At 40.1% G+C, this 18783-nt stretch overlaps 2 protein-coding genes across 3 annotated transcripts; one reads left to right on the top strand and one right to left on the bottom strand.

Moving 5' to 3' along the window:
* Positions 1–136: 136 nt before the first annotated feature.
* LOC136243768 (leucine-rich repeat serine/threonine-protein kinase 1-like) lies at positions 137–18327 on the top strand. 2 transcript variants are annotated; one of them, XR_010694985.1, is made up of 8 exons: positions 137–621; positions 3579–8266; positions 9035–9077; positions 16129–16194; positions 16251–16843; positions 16895–17053; positions 17108–17459; positions 17876–18015. XR_010694985.1 is itself a non-coding variant. In XM_066035376.1 (8 exons), the coding sequence occupies exons 1-8, from the start codon at positions 204–206 to the stop codon at positions 18169–18171; spliced, it is 6492 nt and encodes a 2163-aa protein (XP_065891448.1). In that variant the 5' UTR covers positions 141–203; the 3' UTR covers positions 18172–18327. The 2 variants fall into 2 exon arrangements, 1 of the variants encoding a protein (XP_065891448.1); XM_066035376.1 differs by having other exon boundaries at positions 141–621; positions 17108–17336; positions 17876–18327.
* On the bottom strand, positions 9630–15256 carry LOC136243770 (uncharacterized). The gene is made up of 2 exons (XM_066035377.1): positions 14410–15256; positions 9630–9953 (listed from the first exon to the last, which is right to left on the bottom strand). Exons 1-2 carry the CDS (start codon positions 15063–15065, stop codon positions 9950–9952), a joined length of 660 nt encoding a protein of 219 aa, XP_065891449.1. The 5' UTR covers positions 15066–15256; the 3' UTR covers positions 9630–9949.
* Positions 18328–18783: the final 456 nt, after the last annotated feature.

The raw sequence follows: 18783 nt of genomic DNA, 5'->3' as shown, positions 1-18783 counted from the left end.
AACTTCGTTAGAATATTCAAAGCACTGTGTACTGTGTGTGGCACTAGTGGGACAAAACTTTCCCTTTATTAGCGCGGGCCCTGGCATACCGGGCTACAGCGCTGACGTAATCGCGGTTAGGTAGTTTTCAAGGGATTTTTAGGTTCAGTACACTGTGGCTTTTCGTTGTTTGTTCCTAGTAATGACATTTTGTTGTTAGTAAAATGTCAACTTCGGATGATTCAACTGTCCAAGGTGTTCATGATGTTGCTGGAAGATTATACGACTTGTGCACGGCCGGCGAATACGATAAAGTGAAGAAGATTTTGGATACGCATGGTCAGCGAGCGATCGCAAAGGGTCTCTTTGGTTACAATCCACTTCACGCCGCTGCGAGCAGTGGACACTACAAAATAATAGAATTGTTGCTACAATTCGGGGCAGACGCTAACTGCAAAACTGCAGATGGCGGATATACTCCACTTCATTTAGCGGCCTCGGCCGGACAAGCTTCATCTGTTAAAGCGCTGCTAGAAGATGAAAAGACTGATCTGCGTGTGACTGATGCGTTTGGACGAACGCCGACGGAAACGGCAGAACAAAACTTCAAAACTGATGTAGCCAGATCTCTGAGGAGTCACGGTGAGTCAACTGCATGGTTATCAATGTTAGTATACGTCCAGGTTGGTTTCAAAGCCATGAGACTAATTCTGCAGCGTCAGTGGATGGGCGTGCCATTAGGACCGGTTCTTCTATTCTTAAAAAATATGATGGGCCTCTGCCGATAAGTTTAGTTTTCACTGGCATTGTTTATATTGAAATTTGAAACTGCTAACTGCAGTCTATTATACATTCAATACTGTCTTGTAGACCTGTGCAAATGTCCCTGACTTCTGGTGACATATGCACTCGGCTCGCTGAAACCTAGTCAACCTGGGGTAGGTGGGCACGTGTAACAATAATAGTTGCATGACCTACAACTAATTTAATTTAGCTATTGTAGCTAGCTACTATTGTGTATCACAACATGATGCTACTTTATTTAATTTGTGCCAGCTTCAAAAGGGAAAAAAAAATTAGCTAAGTAAGCTCCGTAAGTAGCTATATAGTAATTTGTGTGGATAACTTTTTCATACTAACATAATTTATGGATTTGACAAACACTGGACAAAGAAGTGTTACTTTGACTAACAACAAAGAAGTGTTACTGTCAGTACTATCAGACCCATACCATAAATCAATTAAATTTGGTGGTGAACTAAACTTGGTGAATTGGTGATTCATCACTAAACTGCCAAATTTAAATTTGGTCAATATTATTAGGTCCAAGCTTTTGTTAGTAGTTGTTGAAGTAACTTCGCGTGGATACTACTTAAACACACCCTACTGGTAAATTAGTGTGGTACCACACATGCAAACGGGTGTGGCTTACAGACTAGAACTCATACTTGATTAGTGGGTGTGGCTCCATATAAGCTTGCAGATAGTAGAGACCACAAAGGAGTAGGCATGGCCCACAAAAAAAAATCACCCAAAAACCAGCCTTGATTTCCCTGATGACGATGAGGCAGTAGAGGTAAGGTAAAACTAAGCCCAAACAAGCTTTCAGATCAACCCGAAATGCTATCAACAAGTTGCTACGGAATTTTAAATAAAAATTATTAAACAGAGTTTTCTAATTACTGACTGCCTGACTGACTGATGCCTTTAGACAAGTGTAACTTGATAACAGTTAAGGCTATGGGCTTGATTTTTTCACTGTTCGACGTTGCTCCCGAGAGATGTCTTTTGGCAAACCACAGTACGTATAATGCATTCTTCATAAACTTAACAGTGCCCTCCTTTGTGTCCTATTCAGCTTGGCTGACAGCGAAAGGTGTCAATTTGGCAGTAGCATGTGATGGCTTCCCTTCGTAACGGAAATCGTCCGTATTTTCATAGTGGCTACTTGGATTGCAGAGGTGCTTTTCGAACAGTTCTTGGTTTGTGATGTAATGGGTTGAACATAGCTGACAATGAAGCGTAATGTATACTTCACTTTTTAGACAATAATTGGTAGTTGGGGTGTGTGGTGTCATTTCTTTCTTTTGATGCGGTATGAGTGGGTTCACCAGTCATAATAATTTTATTTTACAAAAAAGTTAACAAACAAGTACACAAAAAAATTGGAATTTTTAATTAGAGTAGGGACCATATAGCATATCGATAAAAAGTACTGAAGCAAGCTGGAGTAGTGCACAATATTAAATATCACAGTAAAATAATAAGAAGTGTTATATCCCTACTGTGCTGAAGATACCATAAGAAGAGCACAGTGGGGATATATAACACTTCTTATTGTTTTACTGTGATTTGATATCGTGCACTATTCCAGCTTGTTTCAGTACTTTTTATCGTTGTGCTATATGGTCCCTACTCTAGTTGAAAATCCCAATTTTTGTGTACTTGTACAGAATGACATAAATTTCAGTTTTCAAAAAAAAGTACTTTTATTGGTTCCTTTTGACTTCATATTTTCCTGTAGAGCTATATTTCTTCCAAAATAACTTCTAAGGCTTTTTTGTGATTAGGGAACTTTTTTATGGTGGTGTTTAGGTGAGTGTTCTATTAGGATTTGGCAAAAAACATAGGCAATCTCTATTATCAACCACATACTGCTGAACTATAGTGGTACACTGTATGGTGGGTTTTTGCAAAGGGAGAATTTTTTGTGATTTTCATTGATTATGAAAATTTTCCCCCTTGAACTTTGCAGCTTGGTCAAAATGGCATTGTTTGATATGGACACCCTGAAGATGCGAAAATTCCCTCTCCCCCTCAGAATTTGGATGGTGGCAATGTGCAAAAAATTCTCCTGTATAAGGTTTTTGCTTTTATAAACCACCCAATAACTTAGCTACTGACCTAAGTATAAAGGGGGTATGCCGTATGCCAAATGGCACTAAAGCTGGACCGATTTAAGCAATGTCTAATAGTGAAAACGTCAAGCTCACAGACATGTCCTTACTCATTATTGAGTTACAGTTGGGCATGTTTTAGTCAATCAGTCAGTAGAAAATCCCACTAAATAATATTTGAAAGAATTATTTTGTGCAAAAGTATTGTGAGGCTGGTTTCTGGTCAGTACATTTGTAATGGATAGAACCACTAGCTATTACAACACTTATCATATGATTGAAAGCACGCATACTACAGTTATTACATAGAAGTTTCTGGAACCTGGCAGAACAATTAAAACACCTGTACAAATTCCACAAATATTAACTGTCAATTTGTCAAAAAATAATTGCAAAACCAGCTAACTACAAAACTTATTGTCTATCAAAGGTAATTACAAACTAGATATAATGTTAAGATATATAACAGTCCTTCACAACGTTTTGTGGGAAAGCAAGTCTGTATGATTCCTAATTTACAGTACCATGTACTGTACTGTATGATGCAAGGTATATGACAACTAAATGTGTACTAGTACGGCTGGAGGTATCAGCGAGCTCCCTTGTTTTAATGCTATTTTGTTGCAATTGTTCCTATGTAAAACATTTCCTTATTGTTGTTCATAATGAACAAGTATAAAGGTAACTTCTGTTTTTATTTAGAAATTATTAGAGCTGCAGGACAAAAAGGAAGCAACCTAGATGCATTACTCAAAATTGATCGAAGGAGATTGGAGGATCACTGCTATGAAAGAGCTTTAAAGGTTGCTGTTGTGAAAAATAACTGTACCAATGCTGAGAAGTTGATCTTTGTTGGAGCAGAGAACATTGAAGAGGTAATGAAATGCAGTGAACGAGTTGATATTGCACTTATGCTACTTATGATAAAAGCAGCAAAAGAAAACAATTATAAACTTCTGCGAACTTTGTTAAAAAATCCTGCATCTGAAGAAATTACAAAATATTTCACTCTCCCTGAAAATGAGCAACCTTCCAATGAAGCAGTAGCAGTAGTCTCTGATGAGATAGTGCCAGTTGTTGATGGTTCTGAGGTTAAGTGTACACTAAGCCCTGACAAAATTGTGAAGCATGTATCTGAAGAAAAAATGAGGACGAAAGTTCCCATAAAGATAGCCCTTAAACTTAACCATAATAAGGTTCTTGATGAGTTGTTGTTTATCACCAATATTGATGCTGATAATGGTAGTGTTGGGTGGAATGATTTGAGTTTAACTGAAGTGGAAATTAAGTGGCTTCGAAAGGTTTCCATTGTGATAAAACATCTCGACATTTCTCAGAACCAGCTGAATTGTCTACCAGCTGTACCTGCTTTGGCGTCTTGTCTGAAAAGGTGTACTAAACTTGACCTACATCGCAATAACATTAGGGAGATCCCACCATCAATTTTAGAACTACCTTGTATTAAAGAAATAGATTTATCCTACAACAAGCTGTCTTCTCTTCCAAATATTTCATGGTCTGATTCTCTTATCCGATTTAATCTTTCACATAATGAGCTAAGATCTTTGCCAGACCGTTCAACCAATAAATGTTCAGCTTCCATGAAAGAATTGTGGTTAGGTTACAATCGTTTTAGAGAAGTTCCCAATTGTATTTGCATTTTGAGCAATTTAAATAGCCTTGACATTAGTTTTAATTCTGACATTATCATTTTACCAGTTGCACTTGGCCGTTTAAAGGAATTGAATACTCTTACTGTAAAAGGGCTGCACCGTCTATTCGATCCTCCTTTAAGCATCTGTGAAGATACAAAAATTTGTGTTTCATACTTAAAAAGTCGATTTGTTAAACTGGGCAAGTATTTCCATATGAAACTAATGCTAGTTGGAAAACAAGAAGTTGGCAAGACCACCATGGTCGGATGTCTTAGGGATAGGCCAATTGAAAAAGGGCACACAGTTGGTGTTGATATTTGTGAATGGCGATATCGACCACATTCATTGTATGGGACTTATTTCTATTTCAGTGTGTGGGACTTTGCTGGCCAAGTAGAGTATTATGCAACACATCAAGTATTCTTGAGTAAGCGGTCACTCTACTTGGCAGTGTGGAAGGTCACGGAAGGAGAGAAAGGCATTAGAGAATTGGAATCATGGCTAAGCAACATAATATTGAGAGCTCCCCAGTCCTGTATTATCATTGTTGGTACACATCTTGATCTTCTCGTTTCAGAGTTGGGAAAAGAGGCTGCTAATGCCAAATGTGCAGAGTACACACAGATTTTCCACAACAACCTTGATCAAAGTTTTATAGAGAAAAACGTATTTTGTATAACATATGTAGGACTTGAGGGAAAGCAAATAGGTGTTACAGATCTGAAACTTAAGATTTACAATGCTGCAAGTGAATACAGAATAAATGGTCATGCAGTAATGGGGTCTGATATTCCAACCAGTTATAAGCTGGTAGATAGAGAATTATTAAAGCAAAGCAAACCTGTTTTGCAGACTGGAGAGTTCAACGATTTGGTGAGAAATCTTCATCAGGCAGATCTTCAGAGTAATGATGAGATTAGAGCAGCTGCACTGTTCTTACATGATATTGGTTCATTGTTGCACTTTGATGATCACCGACACAATCTTGATGACTTATACTTCATAAATCCTCAGTGGCTTTGTAAACTTATGTCCACTGTTATCACAGTTAAGGAAAGAAATGAGCATGTTGTTAATGGAGTAATCAGCAAGACTGATTTGCATAAATTGTTTCAGTCGGCTAAAGAACCTTACTCTGATTCCTTTCTCGAGCAATATTTGGTGTTGTTTAATCGTTTTGAAATAGCCTTGGCATTGGATAAACAAGCTGACACATTTTTGATTCCAAATTTTTTACCTGCTGTAAGACCAGTGGTTGATGAACTTGAAGGTGAAGAGTTTTGCTATATACGTCACTTTCTCTTTGAAACAGCCACTCCACCTGGACTGTGGAGTCGATTACTTTCACGGCTGATAAACACCATTGATGATGTAAAAGAATTACTGAATCAACTTGACTCTCCATCACAACAGCATTCAAATGAAAATATACAGTACTGGGCTACAGGTCTCTGTTGTTTTGCAAATGATCTACGTTTTTGCATAAAGTCATGTCGTATTGGTGGCAATGATGGTATCACCATCACTGTTTCCTTAGCGGCAGAACAAAGAGGAATCATGAGTCGACTAGTTAATCTGGTTCAGCAGATAGTAAATGAATGGTTTCCTGGTCTTGCTGGAAAATGTGGACAAATTTTCCCTTGTTATGAGTGTGCCAAGTCATGCATTGATAACAAAGCAATGTTTAAAGTGAAGGACTTACTTCCTAATTTGTGTGAGCAAACAAATTTGAGTTGTGATGTCTGTCATAAAGAAGTACAGCTTAAGTTACTAGCACCTGATCTTTTGTTAGATGACATGACCACATTTGATTTTGAAAATGTTCAGTTGTCTGAGAATGTCATGTGGAGAGGGAAGTTTGGAAAAGCATTGCAAGGAGAATTAGATAATGGTGATGGCCAAGTGAAGTCAGTCATTGCAAAACAATATGTTATGTGTGAAGAAGCTTTCAATGAGAAAAATTTTGCTTTGTTTGAAGAAGTCTTAAGAAATTTTCGGGCCGAAGTTGCTTACTTACAGAAGGCAAATCATCCTTGTCTAGCTGCCATCATTGGAGTTTGTAACTATCCGAATGTCACACTCGTGATGGAAGATGGTCCACTTGGAACATTAGACATGTGCTTATTGAAGGAAAGACTTCCAGTGTCCAGGATTGTTGTGTATCGAATTGCAGCACAGGTCACATCTGCTTTGCGTTTTCTCCACACCATACCAGTAATTTATCGTCATCTCACTTCAACCAGAGTTTTGATGTGGTCTCTATGTTTAGATAATTTGATCAATTGTAAGTTAGCTGATCTGGAGCTAGCAACTTATGGAGATGTAGGAGGTATTGAAGCTGGACAGTTTGTAGCCCCAGAGGTACGTCAGCAGGCAATATATGATTACAGGGTAGACATTTTCTCTCTCGGTCTCTTATTCTTACTAATGATGCAAAGGAGTTACCCCATTGAACAGAGACAGTCAATACCAATATGGGAAACTCCAACCAGCTATGAATTCATTTCAGTTCCTGATTCTGAGTTGTATCACATGGAAAACTTGGTGAAACAATGCTGCCAACCTAATCCCACAAACCGTCCTGATTTATCAAATGTGGTACAGCATTTGTGTGATCCAGTTTTTCAACTAGTGATGGGTGTAACCTGCCTCCACAATGCTTATTCTATTAGTTGTGTCTGTGCTGGTACTTTATCAGGTTTCGCATGGCTATGCCATCAGGGAATTGATGGTGCAAATATTTCTATGTTTACAATGAAGGGTATGGAGACAGACAGAAAGTGCTTCATCAAAGATCATCAGATTTGTTGTATGTCTCCCCATCAGGATGCTGTGTGGGCCACTACCAGACTAGCTAATCGTAAAGGAGCTTTAGTGAAAGTTGAAAGAAAGGAAGACCAATGTAGTTATGTAGAAATTCCTATACAGACAGAGGAGGACAACGATGATGCATCGCCCAAAGGTGACTATGGCACCTGTTTGACTTTTTCTGATAATCATGTGTATGTGGGTACTGCAAATGGATGGTGTCTGATGTTTGCAAGTGGCCTCGATCCTCAAATAAATGAAACAGTTTTACTAATTAAACAGCAAAAAGTTTCAGACAAGCCTATACATTCCCTGGTTGTGATTAAGAGCATGTCTCTTTTGTGGGTGTCCACAGGCCATCAGATTTTGTTTGTAAAGCTTGAAGACCTTACATTTGATGAGGAAATGAAGGAAATTGATGTAGGTCAACTGGTTGGGAAATTTTTCATATCTTCAGATGCAGAGATAGTGTGGAGTGTCCGCATTCATGGGCACACAATTTCAGCTTGGAATGTTCAACAACGCATATGTGTATGTAACTTGAACTCATATGATCTTGTAGATAGGAAATGTGACAAGCAGAAGAGTAAAATATTATCTGCAAATATTGCAAGGGATACATTGTGGCTGGGGCTTATCAGTGGACACATTGTGGTTGTCAGTGCCACTTTTCCAGAAAACTTATTGACTGTCATGAAACCATATAATGAGTTGGTACAATTTTTAGTTCCTTTATATGAAGTGGAGGATGATATGACAATGCTTAGTATTGGAAAGTGCTATCAGTCTGAGAAAGTTATAGATACATCAAATAGTAGATACTGTTCTGATGCTGTTGTTTGGGAAGCACTAGATGCAAAGTATATGCATCAAATCAGTCAATTGTCTTCTGGTGATGTCTGGTTGAATGATGCCACTTTGTCCAAGGTTTGTATTGTATAGTACTGAGCTGGATTTTTCACATCTGGTACAGTATATATATATTATACAAATTTAATGAGTATGTGTGATTAAATTATTGCTGTCCTATTACACAGCAAGCACTATTATGGACTGCAAATTGTAATAAAGTGACTCGTCTGCTATGTATCATTTTATCCCTATAGACAGTACCCATAGTATTTTAAAAATTGTCTTCATGGTTTTTACCCCTTCATGATGGCTACCTCTAAAGTAAAATACCAATATTTAGACTCTATTTAGGCTGTTTTGGGTGGGTAATAAATCTCATATACTCCACCTTGTTTTCTAATATACTCCACGCCTTCAGGCACAATATAACATATGCTCAAAATCTAGGTTTATCCAATCGTTATGCATTTTTCACGTGTAGTGATTTAACAAGCGCGATTATTTTGTCACGTGAGGATGCATAGTTGCCATGGCGCTAGTATTATCGCAAGAAAACCAGCCGCTTTTGCTGAGCCTACAGCAGAAACAGCCGTGGATGAGCTAGGTAATCTGAGTGTAACGTGAAATAGAGTCTAATTTTAAAAGCAGTTATACGGGCACAATGTGTAGTCTATGAAATTAATAAACCCTCCGGCCCTTAGTAGCGCCCTCGCTTCGCTCGTGCGCTACAGCCCGGGCCTTCAGGTTTATAAATTTCATAGACTCCACATTGTGCCCGTATAATTATTATATATTGCTTTGCTATACAATGCATTGTGCTGACTTCATTTTGTATGCCTTTAGGTTAATGAACCATTATGCTCTACTCTCCAACAACAGCCAACAGGTAGTATACTTTTAATGTGTGGACTTTGTATATATCATACAGTACAGTAGTACTTTATAGTAGTGATCATGGAGGTTTGAGCTTTCTTGCCCTTCAGTATCACCCAAGTAACAGCTTCACTTTTTGGCGGTAGTGGTTAAGCATAACCAAGCCCAAATATGCCTTTAGAGTGACTCCAAACCCTAGTTTCCTACAAGTTTCTATGAAATTTTAAAATATTCTGTTTAACCAATTTTCTACCAACTGGCTAACTGATTCCTTCAGCCAGCAGCGTAACTTGACTATGCTTAACACTATGGGCTTGATTTCTTCACTTTTCGACATTGCTTTGGCCCAGGATGTGCCTTTTTGCTAACTGCAGCAACTACAGTGCATGCATCTTGGACTTACCTTTGTCCTCCTTTGTGTCTGATTTCTTTCTCCACTACTCTTAAAGGTGTGACGAGGTGCAAGCTGACTGTCATGAAAATCATCTGTAATTTCTGTAGTGAGCGGATTGATTGCAGAGGCGCCTCCCTCACCATACTATTACCCCTACCACCCTACAACACATTGGGTTGTGCCGCCACCAAACGTGGGCTACCAATCATCAAATTTTTAAACCAACAAAATTACAACCATAACACCTAAGTCAATAAACTACAACTACCGGTTGAGTGGGGGGCTTAGCTCCAAATCATAATAACCGTAAATAATAAATTTGTGGCTGTCCAGCCCCCGGACAACCACCGGGAAAAACCTAGTAGGCTTTTCTTTTTTTTTTTTTTTTTTTTTGCCTACTAGGAAAAACCAAAACAAATAGAGCTCCACTCATGTGTATGCAAAACCAAAACAAACAAGAAAAAGTCAACTATTCCTCTGCCATCCAGCCCTCAGCTACCTATAGTCAAGGAAAATCAAATATCCATAACATCACAGGGAGGGTGGGAGGGGTAACCCACTAGTGTGAACACGTGGCGTAGAATGAACTTTTCACGCTACAACAGCCTTTTAAAACCCTTGTCACGTGAGATGCTCACGTGACCACCAATAGTATTCATGCGGGAGCTTATTTTCTGTCTAATTCATTACATTCAACCGACAGAAAATACACCTCCCTCACCATACTATTACCCCTACCACCCTACAACACATTGGGTTGTGCCGCCACCAAACGTGGGCTACCAATCATCACTCTAGGGTTACAAAGAAAGCTTGTACAAGAATACATTATAAACCCAGCTGTTTGGTGACAGACAATCTGTGCTCTACTGAGTCATCCACATAGCCATCCTTGGCATTTTCGGACTTCCAACGTCCGTGACGCTTAAACAGCCTATCTGGCACACCTGCATTAGCTGCCTTAGTAGCTCCCCCAGAACGCAGACTGTGCAAACCAAAATCGGTCGGATTATATCCCAGCATACCGACCTTTCTTTTGAATTGCTCCCACATGCATGTGTAGCTAATACTGCCTGCCTCACGAAGGCATTCACCATTCTTGGTCCTACGTATCGGCCGGAAAAGGAATCTCTGCACCTGCAGTGAAGTATCAGTTCTCTGTAAATAATTTTCCAAGTATGACACAGGACAGGTCTCCTTTCCACTTCTTGCAATGATCACTTCATCCCCTCTCCTGAGCTGGTCCGTTTTGCTATGGGGAATCTTGATCACCATAGCATCCTGCCTGAGTGATATATGGCTAGTCTGGACATTGATCAATTCACTAAATCTCAGGAACCCTGCAAATGCAATAAGACATGCAGTAGTTAAACGCATATCTGACAGGGAGCCACTCCGCTTTGCATCTGCTACCATTTGCTCCAGCATCTCGACCTTTACTGGGGTTTTCTTGCAGACTGGCTTAGCTAGCATTCTCTGTAAACCTTGTAACGTTGCCTTTACCAACGGGGAACCTACTGGGGATACCAACCCTGCCGTTGAGTGTATCCAAGATAAAGCATTACAAGCCTCTTCTGCTGCTGATTTGGATTGTAAAGTATCACCTATATACTGGAGGTACAATGCAACATGAGCTTCTTTAGCTGGCACAACTGGCAACTGATGCTGCTTCGCCCAGGACTTCCACCTCCTGAATGCTCCCAAGTACTTTTTGACTGTGGAGCCAGCTCGACCATGTAGGACAGTATCCGGAATCCTCTTTGCCAGCTCCTGCAGAGCAGGGTCCTGCAACTCTTTCAAATCCAGCCAGGCTCCATGGGAGAATACCTCTGAAAAATATATAAGCAGACATTCGTGACCACATACAATTAGTATACCCTCGTAAAAATTCTCAATTTATATAACCAGCAATACGTTACAATTATCGGCCTTCAAGGATTAACTGTTTCCCTGAACAACAGCACTCCAGGCTGTGGCAACACTAACTCACCTCACCAAGCTGGGGCCCTACTCTGGTAGAATCCCGACCGCACTCCAGGCTATGACCATACTCAGGTCATGGATCACCAGCACTCCAGGCTGTGACCATACTCCGGTCATATAACACCAGCACTCCGGGCTGTGACCATACTCGGGTCATATAACACCAGCACTCCAGGCTGTGACCATACTCAGGTTGTATAACACCAGCACTCCAGGCTGAGACCATACTCGGTCATATAACCCGGCACTCCAGGCCGAGACCATACTCAGGTCATATAACACCAGCACTCCAGGCTGTGACCATACTCAGGTCATATAACACCAGCACTCCAGGCTGTGACCATACTCAGGTCATATAACACCAGCACTCCAGGCTGTAACCATACTCAGGTCATGGACCTCACTCCAGGTTGTGACCATACTCCGGTCATAGAACACCCACACTCCGGGCTGTGACCCTACTCAGGTCATAGAACACCAGCACTCCGGCTGCAATCGTACTCGGTCCTAGAACACCAGCGCTCCAGGCTGTAACCATACTCCAGTCATAGAACAGCAGAACTCTGGCTGTGACCATACTCCGGTCGTGAACACCAGCACTCCAGGCTACTAACTGTTGTAAACAAGAAACCATCCTAACAGCTACCATTTGAGACGCAAGGCTATCACTGGGGTGTTAGGGACCCCTTTAAACAAATTGCAACCCGAGCGACCTTCTACAAACAGGCCTTCAACTTTGGGTAGTTCCCTAACTTCTTTCACAAACTGGGCTGGATTGGTCCCGTTGGGAAAAATTAGCGGCCAAAAAGGGGCTGAAACCCACTTAGGAATAACCAACGTTCCTTTAGCCTTTGTAATGCTAGCATGCTTTAACAGCCGCGGGACCAGAAACGGTGGGGGGCACCACCAATTAATATCCTGGCCCCAGTCACACGTGAAAGCGTCAATGGCCTCAGTACCCGGGCAATAATAACGCGAGTTGAAACGTGACACTTGATTGTTACACCAATCAGCAAACCTATCAATAGTGTGAGGCCCCCAAAGCCTGTCTAGTTCCTTGAATACCAATGGGTTTAGCGACCAATCATCGTAGTCAATAATTCTACTAATGTAGTCTGCTACTTCATTCTCCCGCCTAGGTATCCACTCTGGCTCTAATCGAATTCTGGCCACCACTGAGGATTCAAAAATAGCCAATGCCTCCTGCTGGAGGGCTGCTTTTTTGCTACCACATTGAACTATCCTAACCACATTTTGATTGTCTGTAAACCACCTTATCCTTTCATTTTGCAGCTTGGGACCAAATGATTCCAAAACCAAACGCACCGCTCTAAGCTCCCGCCAAGTAGAGCTTTGCTGGGCCTCCTCCTTAGTCCATTGACCACTGGCAATAAGGCCTCCATGCTCTACTGTATACCCCCCAAACCCAGTGTCACTTGCATCTGAGAAAACCACCCTCACTGCTGATGGCTTGGGCCATAAATTTTGTCCATTAAATTCCTTTATTTTCCCAATCCAAAATTCCACTTCACTTTTCGCCTCCTCAGGAAGCTGTAATAGGGCACACCATGATCGCCTAGTGTTCAGTGCGCCATATAGGCTGCGTGTCATGAGGCGTGTAACTGGGCCTAGAGCCATCGACATGGATATTAATTTGCCAATAGCACTAGCCAACATTCTAGCAGGGACAGTTGGCCTTTTCACCAACGACTGCAACAAGTCACAAGTGTTTTCTAATTTTGATTCTGGCACTACTATTTTACCCTTCTCCAAATCAATTTCAAAACCAAGCCAAATTAATCGTTTAACAGGTACCCATTGTGACTTAGCCTCATTAACTACAAAGCCAGCTTCACCCAGATCATTGCGTATCTGTACACTCACCCTTTTTGCCTGGTCCTCACCCTTTACTGCCACTATACCGTCATCTAAGTACAGGACAACCTTCAAACCTTGGCCCCTCCAGTATGCAATCAGTGGTCTCAAAAGTTTGGTAAAAGCATAGCATGCTGAAGCTAAACCAAAAGGTAAAACTGTAAATACAAAATACTTGGGGACACCTTTCAAGTCCCAAGCAAACCCTAGAAAAGATTGGTGCTCTTCAATTATATCCAAGTGGTGATAGCCTGATTTCAGATCGAATTTCATCAAGAAATCCCCCTTCTCAAACATCAAAGTGGCAATTCTTAGGTCTTCATATTTAAAATGGTCTTTACGTAAGAACTGGTTCAAGTGCCTAAGATTTACTACCAACCTATGCTTACCACTGTGGCTAGCTACGACTGATAGGGGACTACAAATTGTTGGCCTTGTTCCCACCTCTCTCACACACCTGTTGTTTACTAGCTCCTGCACACTGTCCGTGACAAAATCCTTGTAGTCCACGGTAGACTTGTGGTTACCCTGCTCAAACGGGGTAGGCATAAACTGGAGGGGTAACCTATAGCCATTTTGAATCCAATCAATTACTGTAGCTGGGGCCATAAGAACCTTGGACCAAAACAGGATATTTTGCTTAAGCCTCCCTTGTACGTCCATTATTTGTGGGCCTCTGGCCCCCATATTTTCCCATTCCCAGGATCTAGCCAGTTCCCACTCATTCTCAAAGCTGGCAGAGCCTAACCCAAAACTGTCTAGGGGTTCAGGAGGGACATGCTCACTGTCCAGAGCTTCTTGCCCACCACATGCCCCAGCAGGCCCAGTTGTAGTAAGTTCAAGGCCATCAACACTTGGAATTGGGTTTTCACTACTTTGTGAAGGTGTCTTATCAACACCTTCTTTGTACTCAGTTAGTTTGCAATTTTGCTGAGCTGTCTCATCAACACCCTTTTTCAGTCCTATGTTATGAGCCACCCCTTGACTCTGGGAGTCCTTTACTCCACTCTGACATTGACCCACAGAATCAACACTACATGTTGTAACACTTATGTCGCCAACGGCACCAACACATGATTGACCAAAAGGATACGGTTGCTGATTCCTGGGACAACTCCTTGCTAAGTGGCCCATCTGCGAGCAACTGTAGCAGGGCCCAATTGGTCTTGTCACGGTCCTTGGTCCTGGTGGCATCCTGGCAGCACCCTCATTGGACCTCGGTGCCTCCTCTCTCCTGGGCTTCTTTCTGCTGGCCGGCCCACCAGACGCTGCACGTTTACGCTTGGCGTCCCTCTCTTTCCGAGCACGGTACAGCCGCTTCTCGTCGTCCGAATTATCCGCAAGCTCATCGGCCTCATATTCGGCGACTACTCCCCAATCCGAACGATCAGCAATTCTGATGTGTTTTTGACGAACACGGATCTCCTCATCACCTTGCTCCAGTTCAGCTTTTGCTTGCTCCAGAGCTCGCTGGGAAGGCTCGTCGGTTGCTGTTATCTTCTCCAGCTGCTTTTTGGCAGCTTGCACGTGGTCGTCTATCTTGTCATTAAAGACGAACTGGGCTTCACAACCCTTTTTCTTAAACGTGTGCGTCTTGCGAGTGAGTTTCTCCATGACGCTTTGGGAACATGCCGCTTGGGATGCGACCATCTCCTGACGGAATTCGCTGAACTTGGCGGCAAACTGCTCCCCGATGGTCGTCGAGACTGCACTAGCAATCTGCCGTACTTGTTCTTCTTCCATCGACATCTGTTGAAAAGAACTGTCTAAAAAACCAAAAAGGTAACCCACTAGTGTGAACACGTGGCGTAGAATGAACTTTTCACGCTACAACAGCCTTTTAAAACCCTTGTCACGTGAGATGCTCACGTGACCACCAATAGTATTCATGCGGGAGCTTATTTTCTGTCTAATTCATTACATTCAACCGACAGAAAATACACTTCTTTGTTTGTAATGCTGTATAACAGGTAGAACATACCTGAAATGAAGTGGAATAGCCATTCACTTCCCAGTAATTGATAATAAGGGTGCACGTTTAATTGCAATTTCTGTAGTAACTGGCACTGTTCTTCATTTGTAATGCTGTATAACAGCTGAAAATGAAGCGAAATGGTAACAACGCTTTCCAGTAGCTGATGGTTGGAGTGCACATTATGTCTGGCTGGTACTATTCTTTCCTTTGATGTGTTATGTACTTTGAGCTTGGTTCACCAGTAATTGTTACAAAAAAGTAAACGAAAAAGTATAAGGAAAGATTAGAAACTGTAGGGATCAAGGCAAGGTAACAAGGGAGGTCTGCGGCTATACTAGTGGAGTCAAGACTATACTCTAGAATTAAATGTCCACTAGCTAGTATAGCTGCAGGTGTAGATGACCTTCCTTGTTTACTTGTTTTTTATTTCTACGATCCCTACTCAAATATAAACTTTCTAATACTTATATAAATCAAATGCAGACAAAATTTTAATTTCCAGATGTATTGTGGACAGTTGACACTTTTAGGTCTGTAATGACTTTAATGTAGTGGTCTATGAACTAGTCACTGTAGACAATTTAGTGTCACCCATATTCTACACATTCATGGAGAATTACACTAAACTAGTTTCTGGTTGATATTTGTTTGACGGGAAATCACAAGCCTTTGTTTTGTGCGCTTCCATAATTAATGATACTCATACATCATATACACGTAAACAATGTAAACACCAGCATATATAATTATGAGTCATACAATAGTTGCATATACGTATATTATTATAGTAAAGCATAAAATTAACTCATGTTTGCTCATGTGCTACTATTTTTGTAGTAAGCATCAATGAAACTTTGGTAGAAAACACAAGCACGACAGAGGGCAGTTCAAGTATCCTACCTGGTGAGTCTTTACTCATAAGAGAAACATACAAATTTGGGATGAAAATTTTGTTGTAGATTGCTTTGTAATACTGAACACTGAGCAGTGTCCTCTACCAGACTGTGACATAGTATCAGTTAAGTTTGATCATGACGGAGGAAAATTACTCATCAAAGGGTATTCCATAACAATAACTGTTCCTAAAGGTGCTATCTTGGTGGGTGATGTTGTACAGATTCAAGCTGCTGCCAGCTTGTTTGGACCATATGCCATTCCTGAAGGTCTTCATCCCATTAGTGCTTACGTATGGCTAGGAGCTTGCTATACTTTTAAAAAGCGTATACAAGTTGAGATAGAACATCATGTTTTCGTGTCTCGCCTAGAGGACAGTGAGGAGTTATGTCTACTGACTGCCTGTGACAAAGATAGGACTATTGGCCCGAGTTTGTTAGAAATGCATGAAGAAACACATGTGGAGTTGCAGGTCACAATTGATGGATCTTTTGGCTGTTTTAGTACAGATCATTTCTGTTCTTACTGCTTGGCAAAGAAAAGTGAAAGGATAATTGATAGAATTGCAGCATATCATGTTGTACCAAACAACTATAGATCTGTAGATGAATTCAAATCTGAGATCTGCTTCTGTTATGATTTGGAGCCTTGCACAATGGTAAATATTTATAGAAATAATTATAATGCTCTTTTACTGATATAAATTTAGAGGGTTGAAAAACGATTCACTGACCGACAGATGACTCAGAAGAGTTCTTGTTTGATTTATGATGTTGCAGTCACCTCTAATGAGAATGAGACGCTGTGCCTTTACTATAAAAGTGATGTAACAAATGGTTGGAATATTACGTGCTTACATTATGATAAGGTAATGTAAACTGTGTATATACTTGCACTGTGGCAAATGTATTGACCTCTACAGATAGATACTAAAAAGATCAACTTTCGAATCTGGTACCAAGAAGTAGCTGAGTTAGAAGCAGCTGAAAACAGGGACCATTTTCCGCCTCGTTTTATTATTGAATTCAACTGTTGTAATCCAACCATTATGCTTAGTGTCAATTACACAGTACAAGTAAAGAGAAATGAAACTGTCAGGAATGCAGTACCATTCCATCTCTTTGTTCCTCCTAAGAAAAGCACATTGACTGGTAAACCATTCACTATATACACAAATTGACTACTGTTATTTTTGTGCAAAAAAATTCATGATAAAAAATGTGAATGACTGCTCTATTACAAAGAATATTTCAATCTTTTGCAAAAAAATTCATGTAAGAAATCTTCATAATTTTACATACGAAAATTATTTACAATGAAAAAAGCAAACTATGGTACTACATATCTAAAAGAATTGGCATGTTTAGTAGAATTGTTATATGTCTTTATTGGCAAAACAAGTTTTTTACATGATAAACTCTTTATACATGTACACTCTCATATGCAATGGATCATGTATGTATAAATTGACTAATCATTGTGTATAGCTTTCCTCTCTCTTTTGTTGTAAAATATGCAATACTTGTTAAGCTCCAAGTTTGCATTAACTGAAGGAATAATCTTTAGTCATTCAAATGTAAGTCAAAAGTTTAAACATATTTTTAATTATAACTATATAGTTCTTTTTAATATGTATATCAGAGTAGTTGTGTGTGTTCATACATATATAATATGTAATTTCTTTGTATAGATATCCAGAAGAAAAGAGATGTGTTTAAAGACATGTATGATAAACTGATGAATGTATTAGATGTTGCAAATCTTTCAAAGTACTTTGTTGCTGCAAGGATCATTTCCATTGATGATGTAGATGTTATCAATAAAACTTTTGAGCAAGACAAAAGAGCACATATTGTTTTATCAGTAGTATCACACTCCCTTGAGGCAGGATTCTCAGGAATGTTTGATGACATGCTTTCTATTATGGAAACACATGGAAACCAGACTAACCAAGAGCTAACCCGGGAGATGCAAAGACTTATATAAACGATTAATAATAATTTTTTTGTTGACGATTATGGCTGACCATGTCTTACTACTACAGTATACAATCGCGTGTGTGGAATTTTATATTAAATGTGTAAAATAATTATGTAAAGCATATTTGTGTTTGTTTTGTTTTGACGTCAATTTCTAAAATAGGCCAGTCCACACAAGCATGCACTCTGCCAAATCATGTGTATAGATCTCTTCAAGTCTGCAAACTTCAGTGGTAGTTGCAATTGGTTATTTGTACCCCAATGACAGACAAACTTCAGGGATTGTTGGGGATAATTAGATTGTACTTTGTGTAAGCACAATGTATTTAGAACTGTTTCTGCCCTCCTGTGCCTGGTAGCTAACTAGGACTTGCTGTACAGTTAACCTTCCTACCTTAGTCCCGAAGTTATCAAATTACCATTAATATATATATATATACATGTAAAATTATTTTACTTGCATGCTTTATGGTGAGATTATTTCTTTGTAATACACAGAAATTACAACTAGCTACATAGTATACACTGAGTTCACAGAACATTTTTGTGCACATTTATACATGTAGTTGATGGTCAAACAGTATCTCATACTGGTGACCGAAGTAATTAAGTGTAGTAT

The sequence above is a fragment of the Dysidea avara genome, chromosome 13 (assembly GCF_963678975.1).
Source record: "Dysidea avara chromosome 13, odDysAvar1.4, whole genome shotgun sequence".
Lineage (NCBI taxonomy): Eukaryota > Metazoa > Porifera > Demospongiae > Dictyoceratida > Dysideidae > Dysidea > Dysidea avara.
This window is presented reverse-complemented; position numbering and strand designations above follow the sequence as displayed.

What these genes read in the sequence shown, in the direction of transcription:
- LOC136243770 (XM_066035377.1), bottom strand. Translation starts at nt 15,065, where the DNA reads ATGTCGATGGAAGAAGAACAAGTACGGCAGATTGCTAGTGCAGTCTCG.
- LOC136243768 (XM_066035376.1), top strand. Translation starts at nt 204, where the DNA reads ATGTCAACTTCGGATGATTCAACTGTCCAAGGTGTTCATGATGTTGCT. An exon ending in CAGATCTCTGAGGAGTCACG is followed by an intron (nt 622 to 3,578) that starts GTGAGTCAACTG and finishes GTTTTTATTTAG; the next exon opens with AAATTATTAGAGCTGCAGGA. An exon ending in ATTTGGAGCCTTGCACAATG is followed by an intron (nt 16,844 to 16,894) that starts GTAAATATTTAT and finishes ATATAAATTTAG; the next exon opens with AGGGTTGAAAAACGATTCAC.